Below are 25539 nucleotides of genomic sequence, written 5' to 3'. Positions count from 1 at the left end.
TGGTAACCGTTCAGGGAAGAAATTAGTAATGTAAATATACACCAAAACATCTGGAGAAGGTTATTTAAATAAACTTATATGTATAGTACAAAATGATGGTTAGCCAGAGTCAAGGTAAAACACAGGATAAGGTCCTTTATTGCTTTGGAATGCATGTATACATACAAGGTGTCAGCCGTAACTCAGTGGTACCACTCGTCTCTGAGTCATAAGGTAGTGGGTTCAAGCCCCACTCCAGAGACTTGAGCACATTATTCAGATGGGCACTTCAGTACAGACAGTACTGAGAGAGTGCTGCACTGTCAGAGGTGTCGTCTTTCAGATGAGATGTTAAACCGTCTGCCTTCTCAGTTGGACGTAAAAGATCCCACAACACTATTCAAAGAAGAGTAAAGGAGTTCTCCCAGTGTCCTGGCCAACATTTATCCCTCAACCAACACCTAAAGCCGAATGGCCTACTCCTGCTCCTATTTTTCTATGATCTGGTCATTTATTTCACTGCTGTTTGTAGGAGCTTGCTGTATGCATATTGGCTGCTGCCTTTCCTACATTACAGCAGTGACTACAGTTCAAAAGTACTTCATTGGTTGTAAAGTAATAACCCCCCCCGCAAGTATCAAGTATTGATGGCTGCTCACCTGCACCTGCTCTTTCAGCTTGAGGATGAATTTCCCAGCTCCTTTCCACCTGCTCTGAGCTACAAACACACTCTCATGCTCAGAAAGAATTCGAAGAGCAGGCTTCGCCATTGATGATTTCTTGTTTAGTGGCTCTTTGGTGACTTCCTCCACAAGGACATAATCACTGGGATTTGGGTTGCTCAGGATGCTGTAGGAATATTTGGCTTTACTTAATGCCTGTAGAATAAATCAAAACAAATTCTTTGTAATTCACAGTGCAATTAACACTGGAATAAATATTGGAATGCTTAAGCCTAAACAGATTCAGCAAAGGCTTTCAGTCTCCTTTCCAATCTGTATCTAGTGCAAGTGTAGTACCCTAGCGAACCCACCTATGATCATATTCCTATATATATCCTACACGTTAGTGCTAAAACTACTTCAAAAATCATATGTCGGGTCCCCACGGGTGAATACGTGCTGTGTACTCACGCGTAGGGCCAACGAAAGTGCCGGTTTCGTGCATGCACTGCGCATGTGCTGGAAACCGGAACTTCCGTTCCCTTGAAGGAAGGAGTTCGGAGGTCAAATACGTGCGCCGGAGAGGCAGCGCGTACGCCTGGAACTTCCGATTTTTTTACAGGTTTCTCCGGGAGGGTAAGTCTCTAGCAGCTGCGCGTTTAAAAAGCAGTCGCAAGGCCTGCTTTTAACAAGGTAAGTGGTGAATTCAGTAAAATTAAAACATTTTTTCCCACAGGTTTATTATTTTTAAATACTTTAAAGAAAGGTAAGTTTATTTTTAGCCCCATTAAAAACTGTAATTTTTTCAAAAATTTAAATTATTGTTTAAAATAGTTATTTTATGTAATTTATAGTTATTTAAAAAATGTGATTAAAAAAAAAATTTATTTGAAGTTTTAGTTAGGTTCTGGGGCCGATCTCTATTCATAGATTTGACAGGTCTTCCTGTCAAATTTATGAATAGGGATTCCCTGCTACGATTGGCTCTCCATGGCCCACGTGATCCCGGGGACGCTTCGAACTAACTGCGCTCCTGGGATACGCAAGCACTGCGTGCCGGCAGCTGGAGGAGGCCCAGGATCGGAATCCCATGCGGGTCCACTGCTCAACGGCCGGCGAGCTAGGTAAGTGCAGGTCGGGGGCTTGCACCCGCGGGAAGCCTCCGACCCGAATTTCTGGCCCCATGTACTGAAGATGAATAGAAGTGAATTAAAGGAATGTACCTTCGACACACTGTAGCTTACATTCCCTGCACTTTATTTTTTAAAGTACCACAATCATGTACACTTGTTAAAGCTGTGCTGTGCATTAATTTACTGTCATTCAACACTTCTACTGGTAATCTACCAGTGAAAAATGCATATTATTAGAACTCTTATGTCTGTGCACACTTACTGTCTACAAACCCTGCCTTCCTGTTGTTATGAAATCTAGGCTGACGCTCTAGTGCAGTGCTGAGGGAGTGCTGCACTGTCGGAGGTGTCGTCTTTCAGATGAGACGTTAAACCGAGGCCCCGTCTGCTCTCTTAGGTGGACATAAAAGATCCCATGGCACTTTTCGAAGATGAGCAGGGAAGTTATTCCCAGTGTCCTGGCCAATATTTATCCCTCAATCAACATCACTAAAACAGATTATCTGGTCATCATCACATTGCTGTTTGTGGGAGCTTGCTGTGCGCAAAATTGGCTGCCGTGTTTCCCACATTACAACAGTGACTACACTCCAACAGTACTTCATTGGCTGTAAAGCGCTTTGAGACATCCGGTGGTCGTGAAAGGCACTATATAAATGCAAGTCTATCTTTCTTTACACTTTGGTGTGAAGTTTTTCCATTACACGTCCACACTTACAATGGAAACTGCCTATGTAAACTAGTCACACGGGAATTACACCCTCTCGCCAATGCTGCTGCTGTAGTATGTAAGGTTTGCAATTCTTGGCTTGTACTACAAGGAAACGTCTATGCTCCAACCAATTCTATTTCTCTGCGTCCAAAATTGCTGTAACTTTTGCTACTTAACTATAAATAACATAAAAGTATTATAAAAATAAGGACACAAGGCATGACTTTAAAATGTATACATTTTATATTACACATCTATTTATTCTTACTACAAATCTTTAAGGCCTTGGTTCAGTTATCCTCCAGCCAATGACCCCGTTTTATTGAAGACTGCACTTGGTCGTGACTCCCCATGTGTAATGCCACAGCAGCTCGCCTCATATATCTTAAACATAATGGGCCATATTTTTCGATGCCTACGGGTGTGTACGAGCTGTGTACTAACCCGTAGGGACATCGGAAATGCCGGTTTCGGGCATGCGAAGCGCATGCACTGAAAACTGCATTTCCGATCTGTCAAGAATCCTCTCGACAGATCGGACGCCTGTCCTGGAGAAGGGCCTCTGCGGGTGGAGAGTTCTGCTTTCTGCAGAACCTCCGCCCGCTGAAATCACATAAAAATCGTACTAGCATAAGAGTTTAAAAAAAGTAAAACCACTCATTTATAATTTAAAAATACTTTTAAAAATGTATTTTTAGCCCCTTAAACAACTTTCAAAAAATTACATTTTTGTTTAAAATAATTAATTTAATGTCATTTTAACTCATTTTAAAACATGATTTTTTTTATTTATTTAATGTTTTGATGTGTTTTTTCAGTGATCCCCATTCATACTTTTGACAGGTCTATCAGTCAAAAGTATGAAGGGGGATTCCCTTCTCCCATTGGCTCGCCTGGCCCACGTGATCCCAGGGATGCTTGCGAACCGCATGTGCCCCTGGGATACGTGGGCCCTGCGCATTTCGTCATGGAGAGGCCCAGGAGTGGAAGTGTCCGGACCTCGGGAGCCCTCAGGTAGGGGCATAGATTTTTTCCCGATAGAAGGCATCCGCACGCAGGAAGCCTCCTATCAGAAATTACGGGCCAATACTTCTATTAAAAGCTGGGTGGAGCTCTTGCTGTTTCCAAAGTGCATGGGCGACTAAATTGAGGCTGTGTATTCCCACCCAGGGTCTGTCGCCACCCCCTGTATAGTAAGTGAATCTATAGTGGTACTGGAGGCAGCTAGAAGGAAATAAGACCCAATGGGTTAGGACCACAATGGTAAAATTATTTTAAAATTAATGTAAAATTATTGGGAAAAAAAAGCAGCTGTACATCCTTGACCTGAAACCCCCACAAAAAGAGTGAAAACAGGTCTATAGTCTATAAAACACTAGTTTACTGAGGATAAATGACAAAGAATCAGATTTAGATCTCAGTTACATAGTTGGCATTGGCTCAAGGCTTACTGAGGGGATTGCACGCACACACCTAGAACTCACCCCGACCAGTCATTATCCTTTGTATATTTTGACCAACCTGGAGAATAATGTCTTGGGCTGTGCTGAACTTGGAAGCCCTGATGACCGTACGAGGCTGTTCTGGGGAGACATCGTGCACCTGAACCAAGAAACTATCATCTTCTGTTGGACTGCTGCTGTAGCTCACATCATCTCGTTCTTCATTCATGGAGTTCCTTTGATTCAGCTCCTGCAACACATGTTGAACATCAGTAGTCTTTCTGTTACACTTTGTTACTCCACAAATTCTACTAATCATTCACGAGTGCTGTTTCTCCTCTCAGTTTCAACATGCAAAAAAAGAGACATTCTCAACCAAAGAGCGCCCAGTTTCCATAGCAACTCTCATTGAAAGTGTTCAGAACTGGTTTCCAGTGTGTCAGCCAAGTTTGATTTTTTTTTTAATGGCTCTGGCATTAAGGTTTAGCTCATTCTGAGCTGAGCTGTGTGTGGTGCACGTGAGAGCACAAACTCTTTTGTCACTGAGTTATTGTCTTTTTTTTCTTGCTCTACCCCACCCATGCACCAACTGCAGCCAAGAGGCCTGTTCCCTGGGCTCTGCCAATACCACTTTGAATTAGTCACAAGAAATGGACGAGACCAGTTAATGGATTCAGAAAATATATAACCTGCCCTCAGGGCAGTAGTACAATTTAATAAACTATCTGTACGTGTTGTTAAGTGTGGTGTTAATTGTAGTGTCCCGTAGAGGGAGCGGAAAACTGGCTTCAGAGTCCATGCACCTGATTTACACTTGCCCCCAATTTCCTGATGGAGCTTCACTGGTGTCACAGGAGCCTTGCGATGCCGGTGGCCCAGGCCTAAGGTTGCGAAGGGGTGGAAAGTTTCCGGGAAATTTCTGGAAATTTTCCACGGGAAGTTTATTTTGGGAATTTTGCCCAATAAAGCACATGCTAACATAATTTTTTTTGTAATTTTTTTCACAGGTCCTCTCTTAAAATTACTAACAGAGATGGAATCTTAATTATTAAGGAATTTCTTAATCAATATATGTTTATATTCTTACCTGGCTTGTTTTAATAATTACAAGTTTTGTGTGTGACTGTGAACAAATGTGTCCTGATTGGTTGGATGAGTGGATGAGCGATTAGCTCCCTCTATTGGTGATATAGCGTCGTGCGTGCACAGGTCATGCTTCCATCACATGGAGCATCAGGAAAAATGTACTCACCTTGTTGCAATCGTGCTGATCGACCGCAGTTTGACACAGACGAATACCCTTTATTTCTCTGCATAGAACAATGCCACGTTTACCGTCGGATGTGTGGATGCATTTTACCCCAGGCATTAAAGATGGAAAGACTGTGTACATGTGCAAACACTGTACAAAGCCATATGTAAAGAATGCCACAAAGATGCAGCAGCATTTATCCAAATGCAACAACTTCACTCAAGCTCACAGCAGTCCACCCAGAGTTCCTCTGCTTCCATTCAAGAAGATGATGGTTCACATTCAGCATCAGGCACCTTATCATCAGCAACTCCTGGCCCACTTGGAAGGTTCTTTGATACAATGGATAACCATAGCCAGAAGAATGCAGATGAGTGCCTTGCTCGAGCTGTATATGCGACAGGCTCACCCCTCATACTGGAAGAGATTTTTCAATTATATTCACCCTGCATACTGTCCTCCCACCAGACATGCTTTGTCTACTTATTTGCTAGAGGCTGAGTATAACAGAGTCCAAGGAAAGCTCAAAGAGACGATAGAGATGGCAGACTGTGTTGCAGTTATCTCAGATGGGTGGTCAAATGTACGAGGGGAGGGCATCATAAACTAAATCATCTCCACTCCTCTCCCAATGTTCTTCAAGAGCACAGACACGAAGGACAACAGACACACAGGCACATACATTGCTGATGAGCTGAAAGCGGTCATCAACGATCTTGGATCACAAAAGGTCTTTGCAGTAGTTACTGACAATGCTGCGAATATGAAGGCTGCTTGGGCTCAAGCGGAGCAGGCTCGAAGGGCTGAATGGCCTACTCCTGCTCCTATCTTCTATGTTTACCCTCATATTACGTCTATTGGGTGCGCAGCGCATGGGCTCAACCTGCTCCTCAAGGACATCATGGGTTTGAGAACCATGGAAACACTGTACACGAGAGCCAAGCAAGTTGTTAAGTATGTCGGGGGAAAACAGGTAGTTGCAGCAACCTACAACTCCAAGCAAACGACAAAGAACAAGAACACCACACTGAAGCTGCCCAGCAACACTAGATGGGGTGGCGTTGTCATAATGTACAACAGCCTTCTGGAGGGTAAGGAGTCGTTGCAAGAAATGGCAATATCCCGGTCTGGGGATATGGAAGCCACCATCAAGAAAATACTGCTGGATGATGTGTTTTGGGAGAGAGTGGTTAGCAGCCTTAAACTACTCTCACCAGTAGCATCTGCAATTGCTCAGATTGAAGGAGATGACACTGTCTTGTCAGATGTTCTCAGTCTTTTTGCTGATTTAAAAGAACAAATCAGCATTGCCCTACCCACATCCCTGCTGCTCCAAGCAGAGGAGAAGACAATTGTTCAATTCATACAGACACGTCAAGAATTTTGTGTCAAGCCGATTCATGCTGCAGCATACATGCTGGACCCAAAGTATGTTGGGAGACCAATACTTTCTGGAGAACAGATCAACAGCGCTTACAGTGTGATTTCTACCCTCTCACACCATCTCAATCTGGATGTGGGCAAAGTTCTGGGAAGTCTGGCAAAGTTCTCTACCAAGCAAGGTCTTTGGAATGGGGACGGGATATAGGAATCATGCAAGCATATCAGTGCACATACCTGGTGGAAGGGACTTTCTGAGGCCCTGTCACCCATTGATTCGGTGATACTCCAAATCCCACCTTCATCAGTGGCCTCTGAACGAAACTGGTCACTTTTTGGGAATACGCATACAAAGGTGCGCAACAGGCTGACTAACAAGAGAGTGGAGAAACTGGTGGCTATCCGGGCGAACCTACAACTTATTGAGCCAGATACAGAAGTGTCCACCACACAGCTAAACAGTGACACAGAGGAGGAAATGGACACATCAGAGCCAGAGTCATAGAATCAGGAGGAGCAATGATGAGTAGAAGACTCAAAGGGACAAAATAAGGACAAATTACAGGCTAAATAAGCTGACGCTGTTTTTATTTTATTTTAGATGGGTCTTTTTTGTGGGGGTTCAATAAAGTTCAAAATTATAACCTAAGTAAAGTTTTGAAAGCCTGTTTTTATTTGTATGGAACAGTATGTCTATTTTGATGACAAAGATAATATAAGGGTCAGAGACAAAACCATCCATGTGCAAAAAAACTCAAAATTCCCATGGAAAGTTTCCTCTTTTAAAAATTCCTGGAATTTTGCAACCCTACCCAGGCCCCAGTATTAGTTTGGGTGGGTGATAAGGGCGTGTCCTTGATGCCAGAGCAATTCCGTTGCGTTGCACCCTTGGCACCAGGCCAGCACTATGTGCCTCTAAAGGTTGCAAAGCACATTCCTGCAGGCGCACAGAAACCGCAAGTAAATTTAAAACTGTCTGGACCGACCTTTTGGTGAGGCGAGTCCTCGTTTTATGCGGCCATTTTTGGTTTCTTGGCATTGCACCATTGCTTATTTCTTTGGATTGGATGCTTATTTGATCCCTTTTATTTGATGTCAACAGTTCAGCTGGAGCCCACCATTTAAAGCCCCTGGCCTGACGTAGACTGTCCTCTCTGACCCCCTGCGCATCAACTGTTTCCTGCCTCATCTCAGCAGCAGCAGCAAACAGCCAGTTTCAAACAGTGTGCCAGCTTCACTTAAATTCCTGCCAAGGAAATGCCTCTGCGCTCCCAGCACGTGCGGAGAGTGAACTCGCACTATGTACATAAGGGGTGAGTGGAAAACCCAGTGAAGTCCCCTCTGTGCACTGCTGGGGCACCCATAGTGGAATTTCAGCCCCAAGGGACAACCAACATAAAGAAAGAAAATGAAAGACTTGCATTTATATAGTGTTCTTCACCACAGAATGTCCCAAAGCGCTTTACAGCCAATGGAGAACTTTTGAATGTGGTCACTGTTGTAATGTATATTCAGTTAAAAGGAATGGTTGTACCTCTGGGGAAAAAGGAATTTGAAAATGGTTGTGTGGTTCAAGTGGGCTCTCCTCAGATGGGGATTACATGTCAGGGAGAAGAATGTCTATTTTGTTTTAGGAAAGAGCTGTCTCAGTCATTCTGAAATAATACCCAAATGGATTGGCTAACTTGTAAAAAGAAAAACTTGCATTTATATAGCACCTTTCACGTCCACCGGATATCCCAAAGCGCTTTACAGCCAATTAAGTACTTTCTGAAGTGTCATCACTGTTGTATTGTAGGAAACGTGGCAGCCAATTTGTGCACAGCAAGCTCCCACAAACAGCAATATAATAATGACCAGATAATCTGTTTTAGTGGTGTTGATTGAGTGATAAATATTGGCCAGGACACCGGGAATAACTCCCCTGCTCTATGAAGTAGTGCCATAGAATCTTTTACATCCACCTGAGGGGGCAGACGAGGCCTCGGTTTAACGCCTCATCTGAAAGTTGGCACCTCCGGCAGCGCAGCACTCCCTCAGTACTGCACTGGTGTGTCAGCCTAGACTTTTGTGCTCAAGTCTCTGGAGTGGGACTTGAACCCACAACCTTCTGACTCTGAGGCAAGTGTGCTACCCACTGAGCCACTGGCTAATGTATCTTCCTCCAGGTTTCTAAATGGGAGCTAGCACTGGATGTGTGCAGTGATGCTTAACTGGTATGAGCTGATCATGTGAGTGACTGAATATTCAAAATTATCCAAATAGTCAGGACACAAAGCCCTGAATGGACATTTCTGAATCCAAAAGGGAGGTCCTCCATTGCCAGGTTGAGGTGTTAGAGTATATGAAAAATATCAGATGCGCTTCAGAATAATTAATAAAACATTTCATAAAATGGGGATATGCAAAAAAAATTGACATACCTCCTCTTTGGTTTTGAAGACAATTTTTCCTACAAATCCTTCTGGGAACCAACATTGTGGAATTTTCAGGATCTCCTCCTCTGGACTAATAACCCTTTGGAATGGCTGCTTCTTGCATTCATTCTTCTCTTTAGAAAGGGACGTTTTCTCTTCCAGAAGGAAGTAGTCGGCCATGTCTGCCTCTGAGCCACCCACAGTGCCTACAATCTGCAAGGATCAGTTAGAATAATTAAACTCCCTGAACAACAACAACTTGTATTTATATAGTACCTTTAACATAGTAAAACATCCCAAGGTATTTCACAGGAGTATTTTAAGACAAAGCATTTGATACCAAGCCACATAAGGAGAAATTAGGGTAGGTGACCAAAAGTTTGGTCAAAGAGGTAGGTTTTAAGGAGCGTATTAAAGGAGGAAAGAGAGGTAAAGAGGCGGACAGGTTTAGGGAGGGAATTCCAGAGCTTAGGGCCCAGGCAACAGAAGGCACGGCCACCAATGGTTGAGTGATTATAATCAGGGATGCTCAACAGGCCAGAATTAGAGGAGCGCAGATATCTCGGGGGGGTTGTGGGGCTGAAGGAGATTACAGAGATAGGGAGGGGCGAGGCCATGGATAGATTGAAAACAAGGATGAGAATTTTGTAATCGAGGCGTTGCTTAACCGGGAGCCAATGTAGGTCAGCGAGCACAGGGGTGATGGGCGAACAGGACTTGGTGTGAGTTAGGACACGGGCAGCCGAGTTCTGGATGACCTCAAGTTTACGTAGGGTAGAACGTGGGAGGCCAGCCAGGAGTGCGTTGGAATAGTCAAGTCCAGAGGTAAGAAAGTCGAATGGGTGAAGAGTCTAGAGGTAACAAAGGCAAAGAAGAATGGGTGTCACTAAAAAAAAGACCTTAATCCAGTTTTGATTTTTAAGTGAATGCAGCTCATTGCTGTAAACCAATGTTCAGTTCAGCTGGTTTCCTGTTTAAATGCGCCATAGGGTGCAAATCATTCATTATGCTCAAATCTTGTTAGGTTGTCTTTCAACCCCCTTTGATGCTCCAGGTATAATTGCTAATTTGTTCCCAATTGGCCACAGCTCTAAGTTTAAACAGTACAAATGTATACAGTCTGATAGTGTATGTGAAGTAAAAAATGACTCAGACGTTCACAGTAAATGGTTCCTCCATGTTGCTATAACTGTTCCAGTTTCTAAAGACATTTGAGAAAACTGTGCTGGTTGTATTCTGTTACTCACACCATGGCTCTGGCCTCTGGACCTGTTGGATAACTTCCATTGGAATTTTTTTCCCCATGGGATTATTTCGAACATATATTTGCATCTGCTCGTGCTTTACAGTAAAAAACTAAAACAACATGTTTCCTTAGATATGGTTCTTAGATTTGTCCAGTACTCAAAAAATGTTGTGGGTCCCAGTAGATGCAAATTTTGTACATCTCGGGAATTCAACATCACAATCGCCTTGTGACTTGGTCGGTTCTGGCATTTTATAAATCAGATCCACTGTGATTCTGCTGTGCATCTTTTGTTTAACTGACATCTGAAAATTCTCCTCATTCTCTTTATCTGAACATCTTTGAACTTTCAAGATTTAATCAAAGTGGGACTGGAAAAGAACAGTATGTTACAACACTGCCCTTTGCCCTCTGGGTTTGAACACAGCACAGGCTGCTGGGAAGCTTTTCCCTCACTGCCAGCTTTAAGGGACCTTCATACAATGAGATTGGGGCATATTTCACAGCACAAAATGCCCACAATTTGGCAATCTAGCTCAGCGAGGGATGGGGTGGGAGGCATGGTGGGGACCACTCTTCCGAGACTGGAGCTAAAGCACGCTTTGGATCAGGGTTGAGGAAGTTTCATTCTGCAGCTGAACACGCTACTTCTGACTATGGAGTGGTTGATGCAGGCACTGGGTGGCCCAAGTATTCTATTCTCCAGCACTGATATCCCACCTTGCTGAGCACAAAATAATATAAACTTAAGATGTGACCATCATCTCTTCCCACAGTAAGCAGACTAATGTCACAAAATCCGTGAACTGTTAAATTCGTTCGATCAATCTGATGCACTCCCATTGATTTCAAACCAACCCTTTCTGCAAAAGCACACAATCTGGATTACATTTCAGGCTTGTTGTTATTTTTAAAAAATTCCTAAACAAATTAAAGAAAATACAAACGGCTGCCCAGCAAAGTTTCCATGCTGATTTTCTGTTATGAGGCATAACTTTCCATTGGTTCCCTTGACCTTGTGGATGACCTGACCATATAGTGACTCACTTTGTGTATCAACAGCCTGGCTGTGGTCTTCTCATTGACAGCAAAAACGGTGAATGGTTCAGGGCCTGGAACTCCATGAACTGTAGCTTGGTAACTGACACCAGAGCTGTGGTCCTCTGTGTTAAACAGCTGTTTAGAGTAAAAATACTGTTAGTTCTGCCTTGATACATTTCATCAACAAATTGCTCAATTGGTTTCCGATTAAAGTCTGTGGTTCATGAAGTTTTAAATGTGGAGGACTAGGTTGACTGGGATTACCACTGATGCAGGTATTAGGTTTGCAGTGTTGTTTTCTTCCATTCTTCGGCTGTAAATGAAGAGACTGGATATCTCCAGAGGTTCATTATGAGAGTTTCTTAGTTGTAGATGTCTGTACCCTAAGAAAAATAAGAGAGTGACAAAGCTAAATACTTCGGGCATCAGATTTTATCTTTGTCATTGCTGCTTTTCATCAAATAATCTATGACTGGCCCTTTATGATATGAAATCAGAAGTCAAATAACTTTCTTTTTGAGCCTTTTTGTTCCTTTCTTGCGTCTCCTTGATATACTCACCATCTTTGGCCTCAAGGCTGGGCACATAACCTGTTGACAGGCCATGGCTAAGATCACTTTGAAGCTGGCTATTAGAAGGATGGATCAGCATGACCCTGGCCCTCGATCAGCAGCCGTGTGAGAGAGAAAACAAGATGGGGCAGAGCAGCTCTAATAACGCCAATCACTTTCACTTAACACAGTTCGAGAGGAATTCTGAAGAAAGCAGCCATCGAGACCAGAATGGTTACTCCCGTCCCTGTAATATGCAGCTCAACAGTGGCACAGTCAACTACTGAACCATGTAAGGGAGATTAAAGCATTATTCTGTTACAGTAAGGGAGCTTCGGTCAGTTTGAAGCCATTAAACACAGTCTGATTCAGACTGCGCATCACCTGTTGACCTCAGACATTTCATTCAACCTGAATGGGACACTCGATAAACGGACCACTTTTTACTTTTCCCTAATGCAGCTCGACAGGGTAGTTGTTTTTCGAATTTGTGCTTCACGCGCCGGGAGCAGATATTGGAAATGGAGGCCGGAGCGCACCGGTCCCACAGGAGCCTGAAGCCATCAAAATCAACAGGTGGAATAGCCTGAGCAGGCCGCAGACCTCCACGGCTGAATTCCTAGCAGGCGCAGCATGAATGGACAATGGATAATAGATTATTTAAAACATGCTCCCTTTCTCCTCTAATTAAAAACTGCACAATCTCACACTTTTCATTATTTCATTTTGTAGGACTCCAAAAATAACTGACTTTAAACAAAAAATAGCCTCCAATTTTCTTTCTTCTGGACTCAACATCAAGTTCAACAATTTCAGACCATAACCTCTGCCCCATCTTGTTTTTTTCTCTCACACGGCTGCTGTCGATCATTCTGCCATTTACACTTCATCTAGAGTCATCTTTTGTTTAACTTGTCCCATTACCATCTCCTTTTGCCTTGCACCATCTCTTAATGTCTCTTAATCTCTCCTGCCTTCCATCCTATCACAGATCTTCCCTTTTGTTCTTTCCTCTCCTCCCCCCCACTTCCCCTGCCCCTGCACTTGCTTAAAAACCTGTTCCATCTCCAACTTTTTCCAGTTCTGATGAAGGGTCATCGACCTGTTTCTCTCTCCACAGATGCTGACTGGCCTGCTGAGTATTTCTAGCATTTTCTGTTTTTATTCCAATTTTCTTTGCTTACCGAGATAATAATGTAAGGTTTGCTGTTTTTATTTGCCTTTAGCCCTGTGAACCGACCATGTGGCTGTGCTTGGGGCTTCAGGCCGCGGCCTGCTAGCTGCCAGATCCCAGCTACGTTGCGTGGCAATTTGACAACTCTGCAGGTAGTGGAAAAAGTGGAGATGTGGCCCTCAACCACCAGAGGGTACAGCGGGTTAAAGGGGAATTACCTCAGCCTGTGAAATGAATGGACTGAAAAACCACAGGCTGTGGGTGCATCATGATCACTGAAGCAGAAAAAATCTTCTCTTAAGCACGTTGGCCAACCACTACTTGTTGCTCTGCACAAGTTGATCGCGGCATTTGTTTACAGGGATTGCACTTCAAAGAAAACTCATTGGATGTGAAGCACTTTGGGATGTCCTAAGGATCGTGATACGATGTTATATAGATGCAAGTTCTGTCATTTTTTTCATTAATTAGTTAAAAAGGAAATCTTGTCATGCCATACGACTTTAGTTACATTAAAAAGTGTAAATATATTTAGAAACAGGCACAAAGGGGGTGAAATTCAATATCACCCCGATTGGGGCGCTAATTTTTAAAAGTTTGAAAAGTTAGCGCCAGGCGCTAACGATTTCAAAGTTTTGAAAAATTCGCCGTTTGCGCTACAGGAAAGAAGTGGTGTGCTAAATCAAGCACTCCACTTCGTTCTTGGAGCGCAATCGGCAGCAGACAGGGTGGAGACTTAAGCAGTGCTGCACACTGGGCCGTGCAGCGTTACCGCGTTCAAAGGCTCCTTCCCTCCCTTAAAGGCAAAGGCCATCGCTGCAGGCTCTGCAATAGAAAAATATCTACCTGGACCACCAAGGCAGCTGCAATCCCACACGATCAGCCCAACACTTAAGCAGAGTGCCAGGCTGATCGATCGCGGGCAGGAACCCACAAAAAAACCTGCAACAAGGTACGTTTTTTTTTCCATTTACCTCAGCCACCTCGCCTTTAATCATTGTCCCTGAAGCAGCCGGCCGCCCGATGCACACCTCCTGCAGCTGTCGGTGTTTTCAACTGGCGCTGCTGCAGGGGGCGGAAGGTGATTTCGGGTCCAGAGAGGTACTGGGGCGATGCGCATGGCGATGACGTCACGATCTCTGGGCGAAGGAGATCGAGGCGCAACACTGTAGCGCCACTGCAAAACTCCCACAGAATATGATGGGAGTCGATGTCAGCACCGTGCCAGGTCACAAAGCCATTTGCGCCCCGTTAGCGCCGCCCCCCCCCCGGGCTCTAATGGGAGGTGCAAAGGAGCCCAATTTCTAGCCCAAAGTCAGTAGGCCCAAGTAAGCAGATCCTTTTTTTCAGAAATCAACCCACCTGCCCTCCTCACCACCTGCCCTCCTCACCACCTGCCCTCCTCACCACCTGCCCTCCTCACCACCTCCCCTCCTCACCACCTCCCCTCCTCCCTCCTCACCACCTTCCCTCCTCACCACCATCCCTCCTCACCATCTCTCCTCACCACCTGCCCTCCTCACCACCTGCCCTCACCACCTGCCCTCCTCACCACCTCTCCTCACCACCTTCCCTCAATTCCATCTCTCCTCACCATTTCTCCAGAAACTCAACCAATTGCCTTTCAAACCATTTATACTGTTTGCTTCAATGTCTTTTCCTTTTACTTACTCCACAACTCTAATACCCTCAGGGTGAAAGAATTCTGTCTATTTTCTTTCATTACTCCAAACTTCCTCATTTTCCCCATGGTCACTTTTGGCAAGTTCATCCAATCTTCAAAACTTCAATTTGGCCAATCTCCTCTTTTTCAAACAAGCCAACTTTCTTATTCTTTTCTCATAACTTAAATTCCTGATGTTCTAAGTTTCCCCGATGCCTCAATGAGTTAATCCAGGGAAGAGCTTTGCTGTGTGCACCAGGAAGATCTTAGCCTCTGCTGTGCTTGAGCTACAAACAGCCTCAGCACCCATAGGTTAGGGAGGGGAAATTGGATTGGGTTCCCACTTTAGATCACTATCCAGAAACCCTCTGCATAAATGTTAGATGAAGGACAGATTGGGCTCAGCTGACATGCCCCCTGCAGTCGAATAGCCTACTGACATTCACCATTAAGGCTCACACATGAATAATGGCCATTTGGATGAGATAGCAGCAAGCCTGTGAGACCATAACCCAGCAATGTCTCCGGAAGAGGAAAGGATGAGAAAATAAATAATTATACTTGTATTATCTTTATTACTCTCTCGGCACCCTCTCAATGGCAATAATATCCTTCCCATGATTAGGTGACTGGAACTACCCACAGTACTCCAAGTGGGATCTGATCAGCATTTTATTCAACACCAATGCATTTTCATATGAACATACAAAAAGTACAAGCAGGAAAGAGCAGCTGGTCAAGCCCACCTACCCACACATCTTCCTTAGATTTGTACTCTACCCCTTTGTTGAGGCAGCCCAGTACAGTGTCAGACACTTCCAAAAGACTGGTTTGTCCATGCATGCATTATCTGCATTAATGATTGTCCAATTTATCCCTCACAGTGACATTCACTGTGAACATTTAAACTCGAACACTAGGATTACCTGGAATATGAACTGCAGCTATAACATGAGGCCTTAAACACATTTACAGCCCTTACTGCCAGCGTAATACAGTTGTAATATGGTGCCCAGCCACAGAATAACTACAGTTGGTACTATCATCGCGATACAGCTGATCCCAGTGCTCTAGTTTAAATGTCATGCTGAAGGCAGCTTTAAAATCACCGCAGAGCCTGCCTTTTCCAGTCGTGATGAAACCAAGATGTGCCATTTAACCACACTCCTCTGGTGGTAAACAGAGCATGTGCCATAACCAGCCGACGTTCCCATCAGCATGTGTTGCACTCATTGGCATCGGCTGGTCTGGTCCCAGCTGCATCGGGAGTGGAACAGACAGAGGCCGCAGTGGTTTTAAAGTCAGGCTTTGAGGACCGAGAGGTAGAAGTGAGAAGTTTTGTCCCATTAAAACCAATTCCAGTGTCTGCTTTAAACCACGGTTCTTGCATCAATACAGTAGGCAATGGTTTTACTACGTGACTTTGTCTATTGTAGCTACATCCAATACAATTAGAGACAACTGTGCCTTCTTGACATTCCAGCTGAAGCTAAGCAGTATGCTAATGATTTCATAGATTTATGCATTATAACCCCGAGGTCCCATTCCTGATCAGCATGCCGTACCACTGTTCCATTTAGCATGTACTCCCTTTTTACATGCCTTGATCCCAGCTTAATTATTTTATACTTAACCACATTGAATAACCTGCCACTAACTGGCTCAATTATGCAAAAGCTCAAAATCTTTCTAAATCTGGTTACATTGTCCCTCATTATTTGCTCTGACCTATTTCAAGTATCCTCTTCAAACTTGGACATTGTGTTTATTTTATAAATTAATCCCTCATCCAAGTCATTAATACATATTAATAATAGAAGTGTTCTCAATACTGATCCTCGGAGTATCCTCCTCATAATCTCTTTCAAGCCTGAAAATTCTCATTTGTGATTAGCTGCCGTTTCCTGTTTCTAAACTAATTTTCTATCCAGCCTCTTGCTACGTCATTCCTTAATTTACCCATTAATTGCTGATATAGAACTTTCTCAAAAGCTTTCTGAATATCCAAGTGTATAATATCAGCTGTGTTTCCCTGTGCACCATGCCAAGAATGTCTTTGAGAAACTCTGGCAGGTTACTGAAACATGACCTCCCTCTCGAATACACACCGACTCTCCTTGAACAAGTTCTGTTTTTCCAAGTGTTCACTTGCCAGATCTCTCAAGAATGTTTCAAAGACTTTTCCTGCAACAGCTGTTAAATTTAGTGGTCTTTAGTTTAAAGGGATGTCTCTTGACCTTTATTTAAAAAAATAATTGAGGTTAATCCTCAGTAATTTCTCCTGAATTTATTGCAATTACCAAAGAGTAACAGACAGCTTCAACAATTACTGGCCCCACTTCCTGCAAGAGTCATCGGTGAAAAGTTGTCCAAATGAGAGACTTTGTCTATATTAAGATAATAAAATAATATTCTTTGTATTTTCACACTATCCAGCTCTTCCTTTCTTGTTCCTGGAAACATGATTCCTGACCTGTGTCACTTCCCTCCTCTTCCTGGGTAAAGATATCTATGGCATGGCTAGTTATTAATTCTGCTATTTCTTTGCCTCTGGATTCCATCTTCCCACTTTTAAGTGGAAATGCTTTCTTCACCCTTTGTTTCTCAAATTGTATGTAGTAAACAATGAGGGTGGAATTGGTCTTGGCTACTGTCCAAGGCCAATTCCATCCCCATTGTACTGTTAGTTCAGAGATTCTCAGCAATCTTACATTGTGTTTGTCTTGGAATCGTTTTGCTTCCTTTTCCTTGTCTTTATAGTTCACCCAATCCTTCTGCCTACTAGAGTTCCTTTGTCCATTTTGAAATCCCTATGCTTATCCCTACTTAACTACATTGGCCTGCATTGTACTTTAACCTGGTCTGATTTGGCTGGAGTGTATTTCGATTGTAACCTCACCAACAGTTGCTTAAATAATTCCAACTTTCTGCTGTAGATTTCCCAACCATTATTGGAACTTTCTAAAACTCGTTTTGCATTCCTTTGAAGTCTGCTCATTTTAAAGACTGTAAATATGTTATAGTCTGGTTCCTTTATAAAACAGAGTGACAGAAAGAACATAAGAAATAGGAGCACGAGTAGGCCATTCGGCCCTTTGAGACAGTCAATAAGATCATGGCTGATTTTCTACCTCAAGTCCACCTTGGCGCCCGATCCCCATATCCCTTGATTCCCTTAGTATACAAAAATCTATTGAATGAGTACAATGAAGTTGGTTCCCGAGATCGTTCTTTTAGACTAATTTTCATTGTGATAGATTTATACAGCTTTAAATGCCATGATCATTGACATTTATTTTACTCATGGTCCAGCAATCAGCGTGTTCCAGCCCAATCATACATCTCAAAGCAGAGGAGCAGAGTGAGGTTAGTGAAAAGGGTTTTTTACCTCCTTTAAGTGCTTTTAACTGGATCACTCTTTGAGCTGTTACAGTGGAGCTGTTATTCTCCACCACTGCAAAACGTAAGAAAACAAGGTCTTCAAAGTAAACGTGGAAGAAGAACTGCTCGTTCCACATGGGGTTCAGGGTGTTGCGATGAATGGGCTTGGTGCGAAAGTGGCAGCTGTCCTGTGGCATACCAAGCACGTCAATCTCAACGCACGGACTCCCTGACGTGTTGCTGGGACAGACATACTGTCCAGAAATTATCTAGGAAAATGTTTTAAAAAGAGGAAAAGAACATGAACTTCACTACTGGATGGGAATGAGATGTTTTATAATTAACTCGTTTACCGTTAAAACACAAAGGGTTGAAACTTCGAGCTCTGACTGAATGCTAGTCCTAATACAGGCTTTGTATGCAACAGATCGACATGCTTTATCATGAATCTATCAAATTCCCCTCATGCTTTCTATTTAACAAGAGGCCGACTGGCAAAAAGAGCAAATTATTTGACTGGTAAAAACCTATAGAACTTGCGGTTGTTTTTGTGATGTCGTCTTAATTAATGGTAGGTCTAATCTGACACAGTAGACAAGACAAAACAAAGAATCATTTGTTAAAATGCAATGAAAATGTGTATGTAAGCGGTCTGGCTCACTGCACTCGGGGAAGGTTCTGGGTCAAGGAGATGCTGACGTTGTTTCCCAGCTGCCATGAGAATTATGCAATACACCGCAGGCCATCTGCATATCACAAGAAAACTCTGGTAATTTTATCCCAATATTTTATCTGATTGTTGCTCACTAACTAACATTACAATCTCCTCTTACAGTGATCCTCAAATAGAAAATGAAAATAAATGTCAAAGAGCCAGAGGGGCAGCTTACTTTGGCGATTTAAAAAGTTATACCAGCATGCTCAGTAGGTTGACTTTGTGAATTAGCTGGCCTGCTACTTTCGATATGCATTTGTTCAATGGGGGAGGAAGACTCCAATTTCTGGGTGTTTATAACTTGCTGAATGGCCCAGCTGCAATTCATAGAAACCACAGCACAGGAGCCCATCCTGCCTGTGCTTGCTCTTTGAAAGTGCAGTCGTGCTTAGTTCCACATCCCCGCTTTTTTGTCCTTAACTCTAAGTTTCTTTTGTTTTTATTAGTTCATGGGATGTGGGCATCGCTGGCAAGGCCAGCATTTATTGCCCTTGAGAAGGTGGTGGTGAGCCGTCTTCTTGAACCACTGCAGTCCGTGTGGTGAGGGTACTCCCACAATGCTGTTAGGGGAGGGAGTTCCAGGATTTTGACGCAGTGACGATGAAGGAACGGCGATATATTTCCAAGTCAGGATGGTGTGTGACTTGGGGGGGGTGGGGGGAACTTGCAGGTGATGGTGGTAGAGGTCGTGGGTTTGGGAGATGCTGCCAAAGAAGCCTTGGCGAGTTGCTGCAGTGCATTTTGTAGATGGTACACACTGCAACCACGGTACGTCATTGGTGGAGGGAGTGAATGTTTAAGGTGGTGGATGGGGTGCCAATCAAGCGGGCTGCTTTGTCCTGGATGATGTCGAGCTTCTTGAGTGATGTTGGAGCTGCATTCCTCCAGGCAAGTGGAGAGTATTCCATCACACTCCTCATCCTCAAGTAACCGTCCAACTCCCTTTTAAAATTACTGATGGAATCAGCTTCCACCACATTTACAGGTTGAGCGTTCCAGATCCCGACAACTCTCTGAGTGAAAACAATTCTCCACATCTCCCCTCTAGATCTTTTGCCAATGATTTTAATTCTTTGACCTCTGGTAATTGACCCACTCGCCAGAGGGAACAGCCTTTCTCTCTCTACTCTATCAAAACCCCTCATCATCTTAAAAACCTCTATTAGGTCACCGCTTAACTTTCTCTGTTCCAAGGAGAACAGTCTGAACTTTTCCAACCTCTCCTCATAACTGAAGTCCCTGATCCCTGGTAACATCCTAGAAAACCTCCTCTGAACCCTTTTTAAGGTCTTGACATCTTTCCTGAGTGTGGTGCCCAGAATTGTCCACAACACTCCAGCTGAGGCCTAACCAGTGATTTATAAAGTTCCAGCATGATCGCTTTGCTTTTATATTCTATTCCTCTATTTATAAACCCAAGTAACCCATGTGCTTTTTTAACCACTTTATCATTGTGCCCTGCCACCTGTAAGGATTTATGTATATGAACACCAAGGTCTCTCTGCTCATCTACACTTTCCAAAATCGTGCCATTTATAGTATCATGTCTTTCCATATTAGTCCTCACAAAGTGCATCACTTCACACGTCTCCGCATTGAACTCCATCTGCCATGCTTCTGCCCATTTCACCTTCCTGTCTATGTCATCCTGAAGTCTACAACTATCCTCATCACTCTACTACGTTGCCAAGCTGCAAACTTTAGAATGCTGCTTCCTACACTCAAGTCTAGGCCGTTTATAAAAATTAAATAGAGTAATGGACCCAAAACTGACCCTTGGGGAACACCACTGCAAACCACCTCCTAGTCTGAAAAACATCTATCCACCACCACTCTGCTTCCTGCAACTGAGCCAATTCTGTATCCATACCGCCACTCACCCCTTAATTCCATGGACTTCCATCTTCTAAACAAGCCTCCTGTGTAACACTTTGTCAAATGCCTTCTGAAAGTCCATATATACATCTACTGCACTACCTTGATCAACCTTCTCTGTTACCTCATCAAAGAATTCAATCAAGTTAGTCAGACACGATTTGCCTTAAAAAAAATCCATGCTGACGCTCCTTGATTGACCCATGCCTTTCCAAATGAAAGTTTATTTTGTCCCCGAAAATGGTTTCCAATAACTTCCCCACCACCGATGTTAGGCTGACTGGCTTGCAGCCTCCTGGTTTATCCCTCTCTCCTTTCTTGAATAGCATTAGCAACCCTCCAGTCCGCTGGCACTTTGTTTTTGGGTCTGGATTCTGTTTTAAAACACTGGCACTTTTTTCTTGCACGGAGACTGTAGGTAAACATTTGTGTTCTGTTTCTGGAGTTGCCTCGTTTGGAGTTTCCTTCAGTGATAGACGTGATTACACGATGACTCAAATCAGCACAAAATCAATGAAAACAGTGGCACTTAAAGTCATCAACAACAACAACTTGCATTTATATAGCGCCTTTAACATAGTAAAATGTCCCACGGCGCTTCACAGGAGCGTTATCAGACAAAAGTTGACACCAAACCAAAAAAGGAGACATTAGGACAGGTGACCAAACGTTTGGTCAAAGAGGTAGGTTTTAAGCAGCATCTTAAAGGAGGAGAGAGAAGCGGGGAGGGGAATGTGTTTGGGGAGGGAATTCCAGAGCTTAGGGCCTAGGTGGCTGATGGCACGGCCACCAACGGCGGGGCAAAGGAAGTGGGGGATGCACAAGAGGCCAGAGTTGGAGGAACACAGAGTTGGAGGAGGTTACAGGGATGTGTGCTTAAATAGGTCCACAGCTTCAATGCACACTATGTGGCAGGAGGATAGTTATATTGGTTCAAATAATTCAACTAAGTGATAACTTTAGGCCCCAGTAGCCTTTAAAATTGTTAATTTGGATTTTCTTTCAGTGAAATATAAAACGGCTCCTAAAAGAACAGCTAACAGTGAAGCACAGAAAAACTAAAGATTATTCACTTAATATGAGCATGAGCAAAGGTTGTGAAAGCGTGTGGATAGATTTGATTAATATGAGTGGGGAAGGAGCCAAGCAGCTATGTAAACTTGGAGAGGTTAATAACACTGAATAAGCCGGTGAGAGTTTATTTGAATTAAGAAAAAAAAGCTCCAAAATGCAAAGTTATCCGATACACACTGTAACAACACCAAAAGAAAATGCAAAAAAATGACAGACTGTCTCGCGCTGACTGCATCACAAGCCCAGTAAATCAGCTCAACTCTTGCCTCAACCCCTGCTGTGGGGAAATGAGAACATCTCTCTCCACTTACTGTTAGGGAATGTAGGGATGGACTCATATTCTCTATTCGTTCCAGAGGAGAGAACTGATTGTGCATTCGACAGTTTTTGTCCCATAAGACTGGCGACTTTAAGACGTAGCCACATCCACCATTGGCTTCGAACATGGCTGCGTTCAGATGCATTGGGAGATCTGAGGAGAGATGAGAGAGAACACTGTGATCTCAATGATTTATACAATAATATTGTGGCTGGCCCAGGAGGAGTTAAATCACTTTAAAGCTGTCGCTCCTTAAAAATTTCTGCCGTCCTTTCACTTCTGCACTTGGTGATTCGCTGTGTGAGATCATTTTTTAAATTTAATCTCAAATGAGCAAATGAAACCCATCGGGGCAGCACACTGAAAATAGGGACAACTGGGCTCATTAATACTTATATTAATGACCATCAGTTATAAACCTGATTCCTGAGGCATTATGAAGAACTCTGACACACTGGTCAATAAAATTCAGCCTATGATTATTTACTGATACAACTTGGGTCATATTCATCAGATTTTACAATTTTTAAATAGTTGATGTCTACCGCCAATGCTTTCATCCACAGAGACAGTAATCGTCAACAAAACTCTCCACTAAACCTGGCCCTTAACGCTGCCTCCTTCACCTTATGCTTCAACTCCTAAAGTGCTGAGTTGCCTGTCTATTGGGCTGACATTATATATCTGTTGTAAACTTAATGAGCCAGTCAGCTGGTAATTACTTCAAAGTGGATTGTAATATTTATTGCAGATATTTCCAGTGATTGCAAAACTGCAATAAACTTTACGATTTGCATTAAAGGAGCATTAATGGTCACAAGGGAGAACAGTTGTTTAACTATAGGGAATAGGTGCTTGGCTGAAATAGGAGACTGGAAGCGTTGAATTTTCAGTCAAGTTGCCTAACTGCAGTGTAGTTGTTAATTGTTAATTGCCCAACTACGTGTCCTTGACATCCTAGTCTTTTACATAGAGCGCTGTCACAGTTCAGGATTCTGTGGCCATTTCCCCCACAAATAGGACTCAAGATATATGAGCTGTCTTAAAATGTGTCTTGAGCAGAACCTTGGCTGAAGTGGTTAGCTGCCCCAGACAGTCCCATGTCGAGTTGTCAATCCAGTGGCGGTCGAGAGGAATATTTATTGCGGGACGTGCCTTTTTTTTGAAGAGTCTCCAAACAATGACCTAATGCATGGCATTTTCTGGTCACTCTGGCGACTTGCTGTTGGCAAATTTCTTTCATATCTGCTAATCTTTGAAGAGAGGCTTTTTAAGAACGGACTGAATATTGACACCACCATGTCAGCCAATGAGTTGGAGGTGGGGTGGGACTAGAGAGTCTCCGAACTCATGACCAAAACTACAGCAAAGACAGTATCCCGAGTACAGCAGGGTTATTTCTCCAGCAAAATGCAGCGAGTGGAGGATAGTTACACAATGCAAATTCTGTGCGTAAAATCAATCCCAGTTAGTTACAGCAGTGCGGTCTCCAAGTGTGATTGATGGAGGAATTACCCAATCATCTCCATTCTAGCCGGGACTTATAGTGTCACTATATGCAGCCTTTTAAGCATCAAGATAGACACCAAAACGTCAGGCCAGGCAGCAGAAAAGCTGCAGGGGAGAAGCAACCTGTGCCCTGATTGTTAGGAGAGGTAGCAGAGATAGACGTTAAGACAAGATTCCCTAAAGTGGGCTAATTTTTTGTAACAGTACGTGAACAGAGATTGTACTGATTGCACCAAGTGACTTGCTTCATATTCCGAACTGTGTCTGTTTTGTCTACCGTGGAATAAAGCAGCTTATAAACCAAGCTAACTAAAGCCTTGCCAAACAAAACAAAGCCTCACCCAGCGTTAACTCAGTCAGCCTTCGGAGGGATTAAAGGAGTACACGTGCTTAAGACAGAGATCCAGTCCAGATCACAAGCGAGTTTCATTATTATATTCCCAGGTCCCACTGCCGTGCTAGCAGATACTGGGCAGTGTACAGTCCATAAAAAAGCAGGCAACCAACCCACTTAAGAGAGCGAGTGACAACATTGAACCCAAGCCAGTACTGCGGCAGACCTGAATTTGTCACGAGCGCTCTCCCAACCCCTCCCTGCCCAATGCTTGTGGTTGAATTCAGCAGGATGTCACATATCGTTTCGTGTTTCGCAACTGAGTTTAATGGTTCTGAAGTTGAAATTGAAGGACATCTGGAAATCAGATTCCAGTGTTCAAAATGAGATGTAAATAAAATGATAAATACTGAACTGTTTTTTTGAAACCTTCAAATTATGTTTGACCTTAACTCTCGCACATGTACATGATGGAATCTCCAGTGAACGCTTCCAAGCAAATTATGTTTTCGAACGAGGCTCATAAACCTAGTCACTCACCATCTGTCTGATAATTGAGAGCAACCAACTGTATCCCGTGGAGCCAAAACATGAGAGGTGATGGGTTGGAGGAGTCGATCCGGGTGGCAGCAGGATACGTTCGGAGCAGCTGGCAGACTGTGTGTTGGATCAATTCCTGGGAATAACGTCTGCACAGCCGCTTGGCAGTGTTCTCATTCACTGACGAGATGTGATAACACTTGGGTGTCCTGATGATAGCGCTGAGGGAGGTGGTTGGATTAAACGGAGGAGAAGATGGCTCATCACAGTTCTTTCTTATACCTTCAAAAGAGGTTGCTGTGCGTAAAAAAAAAAATAATATTTTTTTAGGTTACCCAAGGATGCCACAGGAATCAGGTTTTTCTAAAACCTAATAACAAAACTCCCCAATATCTAAATCTTAAAATAATGGAGATTTAAAAACAAGCTTCTCTGCCACAATTCCAGTTGATTCTGTGTCTATGGTACTGTTACTTCACTAAACACCAAGATGCCTGTATTAAGCATGTTCCTGAAATCCAACCTTAAAGACCCAAAGCCATCTGGGAAAGAATGGAGCATCTCCACTAGGGGGCTCATCTAGGACATCTGCTGACAATCTATTTGCTTTGACTATTTTGGCTCAGATAGACAATGAGCAGGACACCTGTTATATCACCTCCCCATAGAAGAAAGAGGAAAATATTCACCACGTTTTGTTTACTGTGAAAAGGACATTTCACATTTTATCTCTTCCGGCCTATTTTAGACTCTGTTGTGCAAAGCCCCTAAGACCACGTTTCTACATGACAAAGGCACTAATACAGATGTAAGCAGTATAGCAATACAAGTCTGACAGAGCAATGCAGAATATCACACAGGAATGGCTGCTGCTGAATAATCTCCTTATTCAATTACTGAAGGATGTCACATATAATATCGTTGCTGCTAAGATGGTTCAGAATGACGAGCAGATATTATTTGCCAACCACCATCCCAGTTGTTAATAAACAGGCTGCACAATAGCAGCAACATCCTTAACAGTTTAACAGGAATTGTTTGCTTGCCTGGAATAGGGCCTTAAAATGATAGCAACAGATTTAAGTATGCCAATTCATCAATAATAGGTTTTTTATATACTTTAAATCGAATCAGATCATT

At 43.3% G+C, this 25539-nt stretch overlaps 1 protein-coding gene across 1 annotated transcript in view; it reads right to left on the bottom strand.

Moving 5' to 3' along the window:
- The window catches only part of plce1 (phospholipase C, epsilon 1), an 819762-nt gene that overhangs the window by 11907 nt on the left and 782316 nt on the right, over positions 1-25539 (bottom strand). Inside the window, exons 27-34 of the mRNA XM_085994810.1 lie at positions 24400-24696; positions 22009-22169; positions 18041-18302; positions 11529-11647; positions 11271-11399; positions 8984-9190; positions 4008-4178; positions 639-857 (exon numbers count right to left, since the gene is read on the bottom strand). Of these exons, the coding sequence (XP_085850936.1) occupies positions 639-857; positions 4008-4178; positions 8984-9190; positions 11271-11399; positions 11529-11647; positions 18041-18302; positions 22009-22169; positions 24400-24696 (1565 nt within the window). The remainder of the gene's footprint in view (positions 1-638; positions 858-4007; positions 4179-8983; positions 9191-11270; positions 11400-11528; positions 11648-18040; positions 18303-22008; positions 22170-24399; positions 24697-25539) is intronic.

Source organism: Somniosus microcephalus, chromosome 8 (assembly GCF_052327205.1).
Source record: "Somniosus microcephalus isolate GS21.2 chromosome 8, FLI_Smic_1.0, whole genome shotgun sequence".
Taxonomy (NCBI): domain Eukaryota; kingdom Metazoa; phylum Chordata; class Chondrichthyes; order Squaliformes; family Somniosidae; genus Somniosus; species Somniosus microcephalus.
This window is presented reverse-complemented; position numbering and strand designations above follow the sequence as displayed.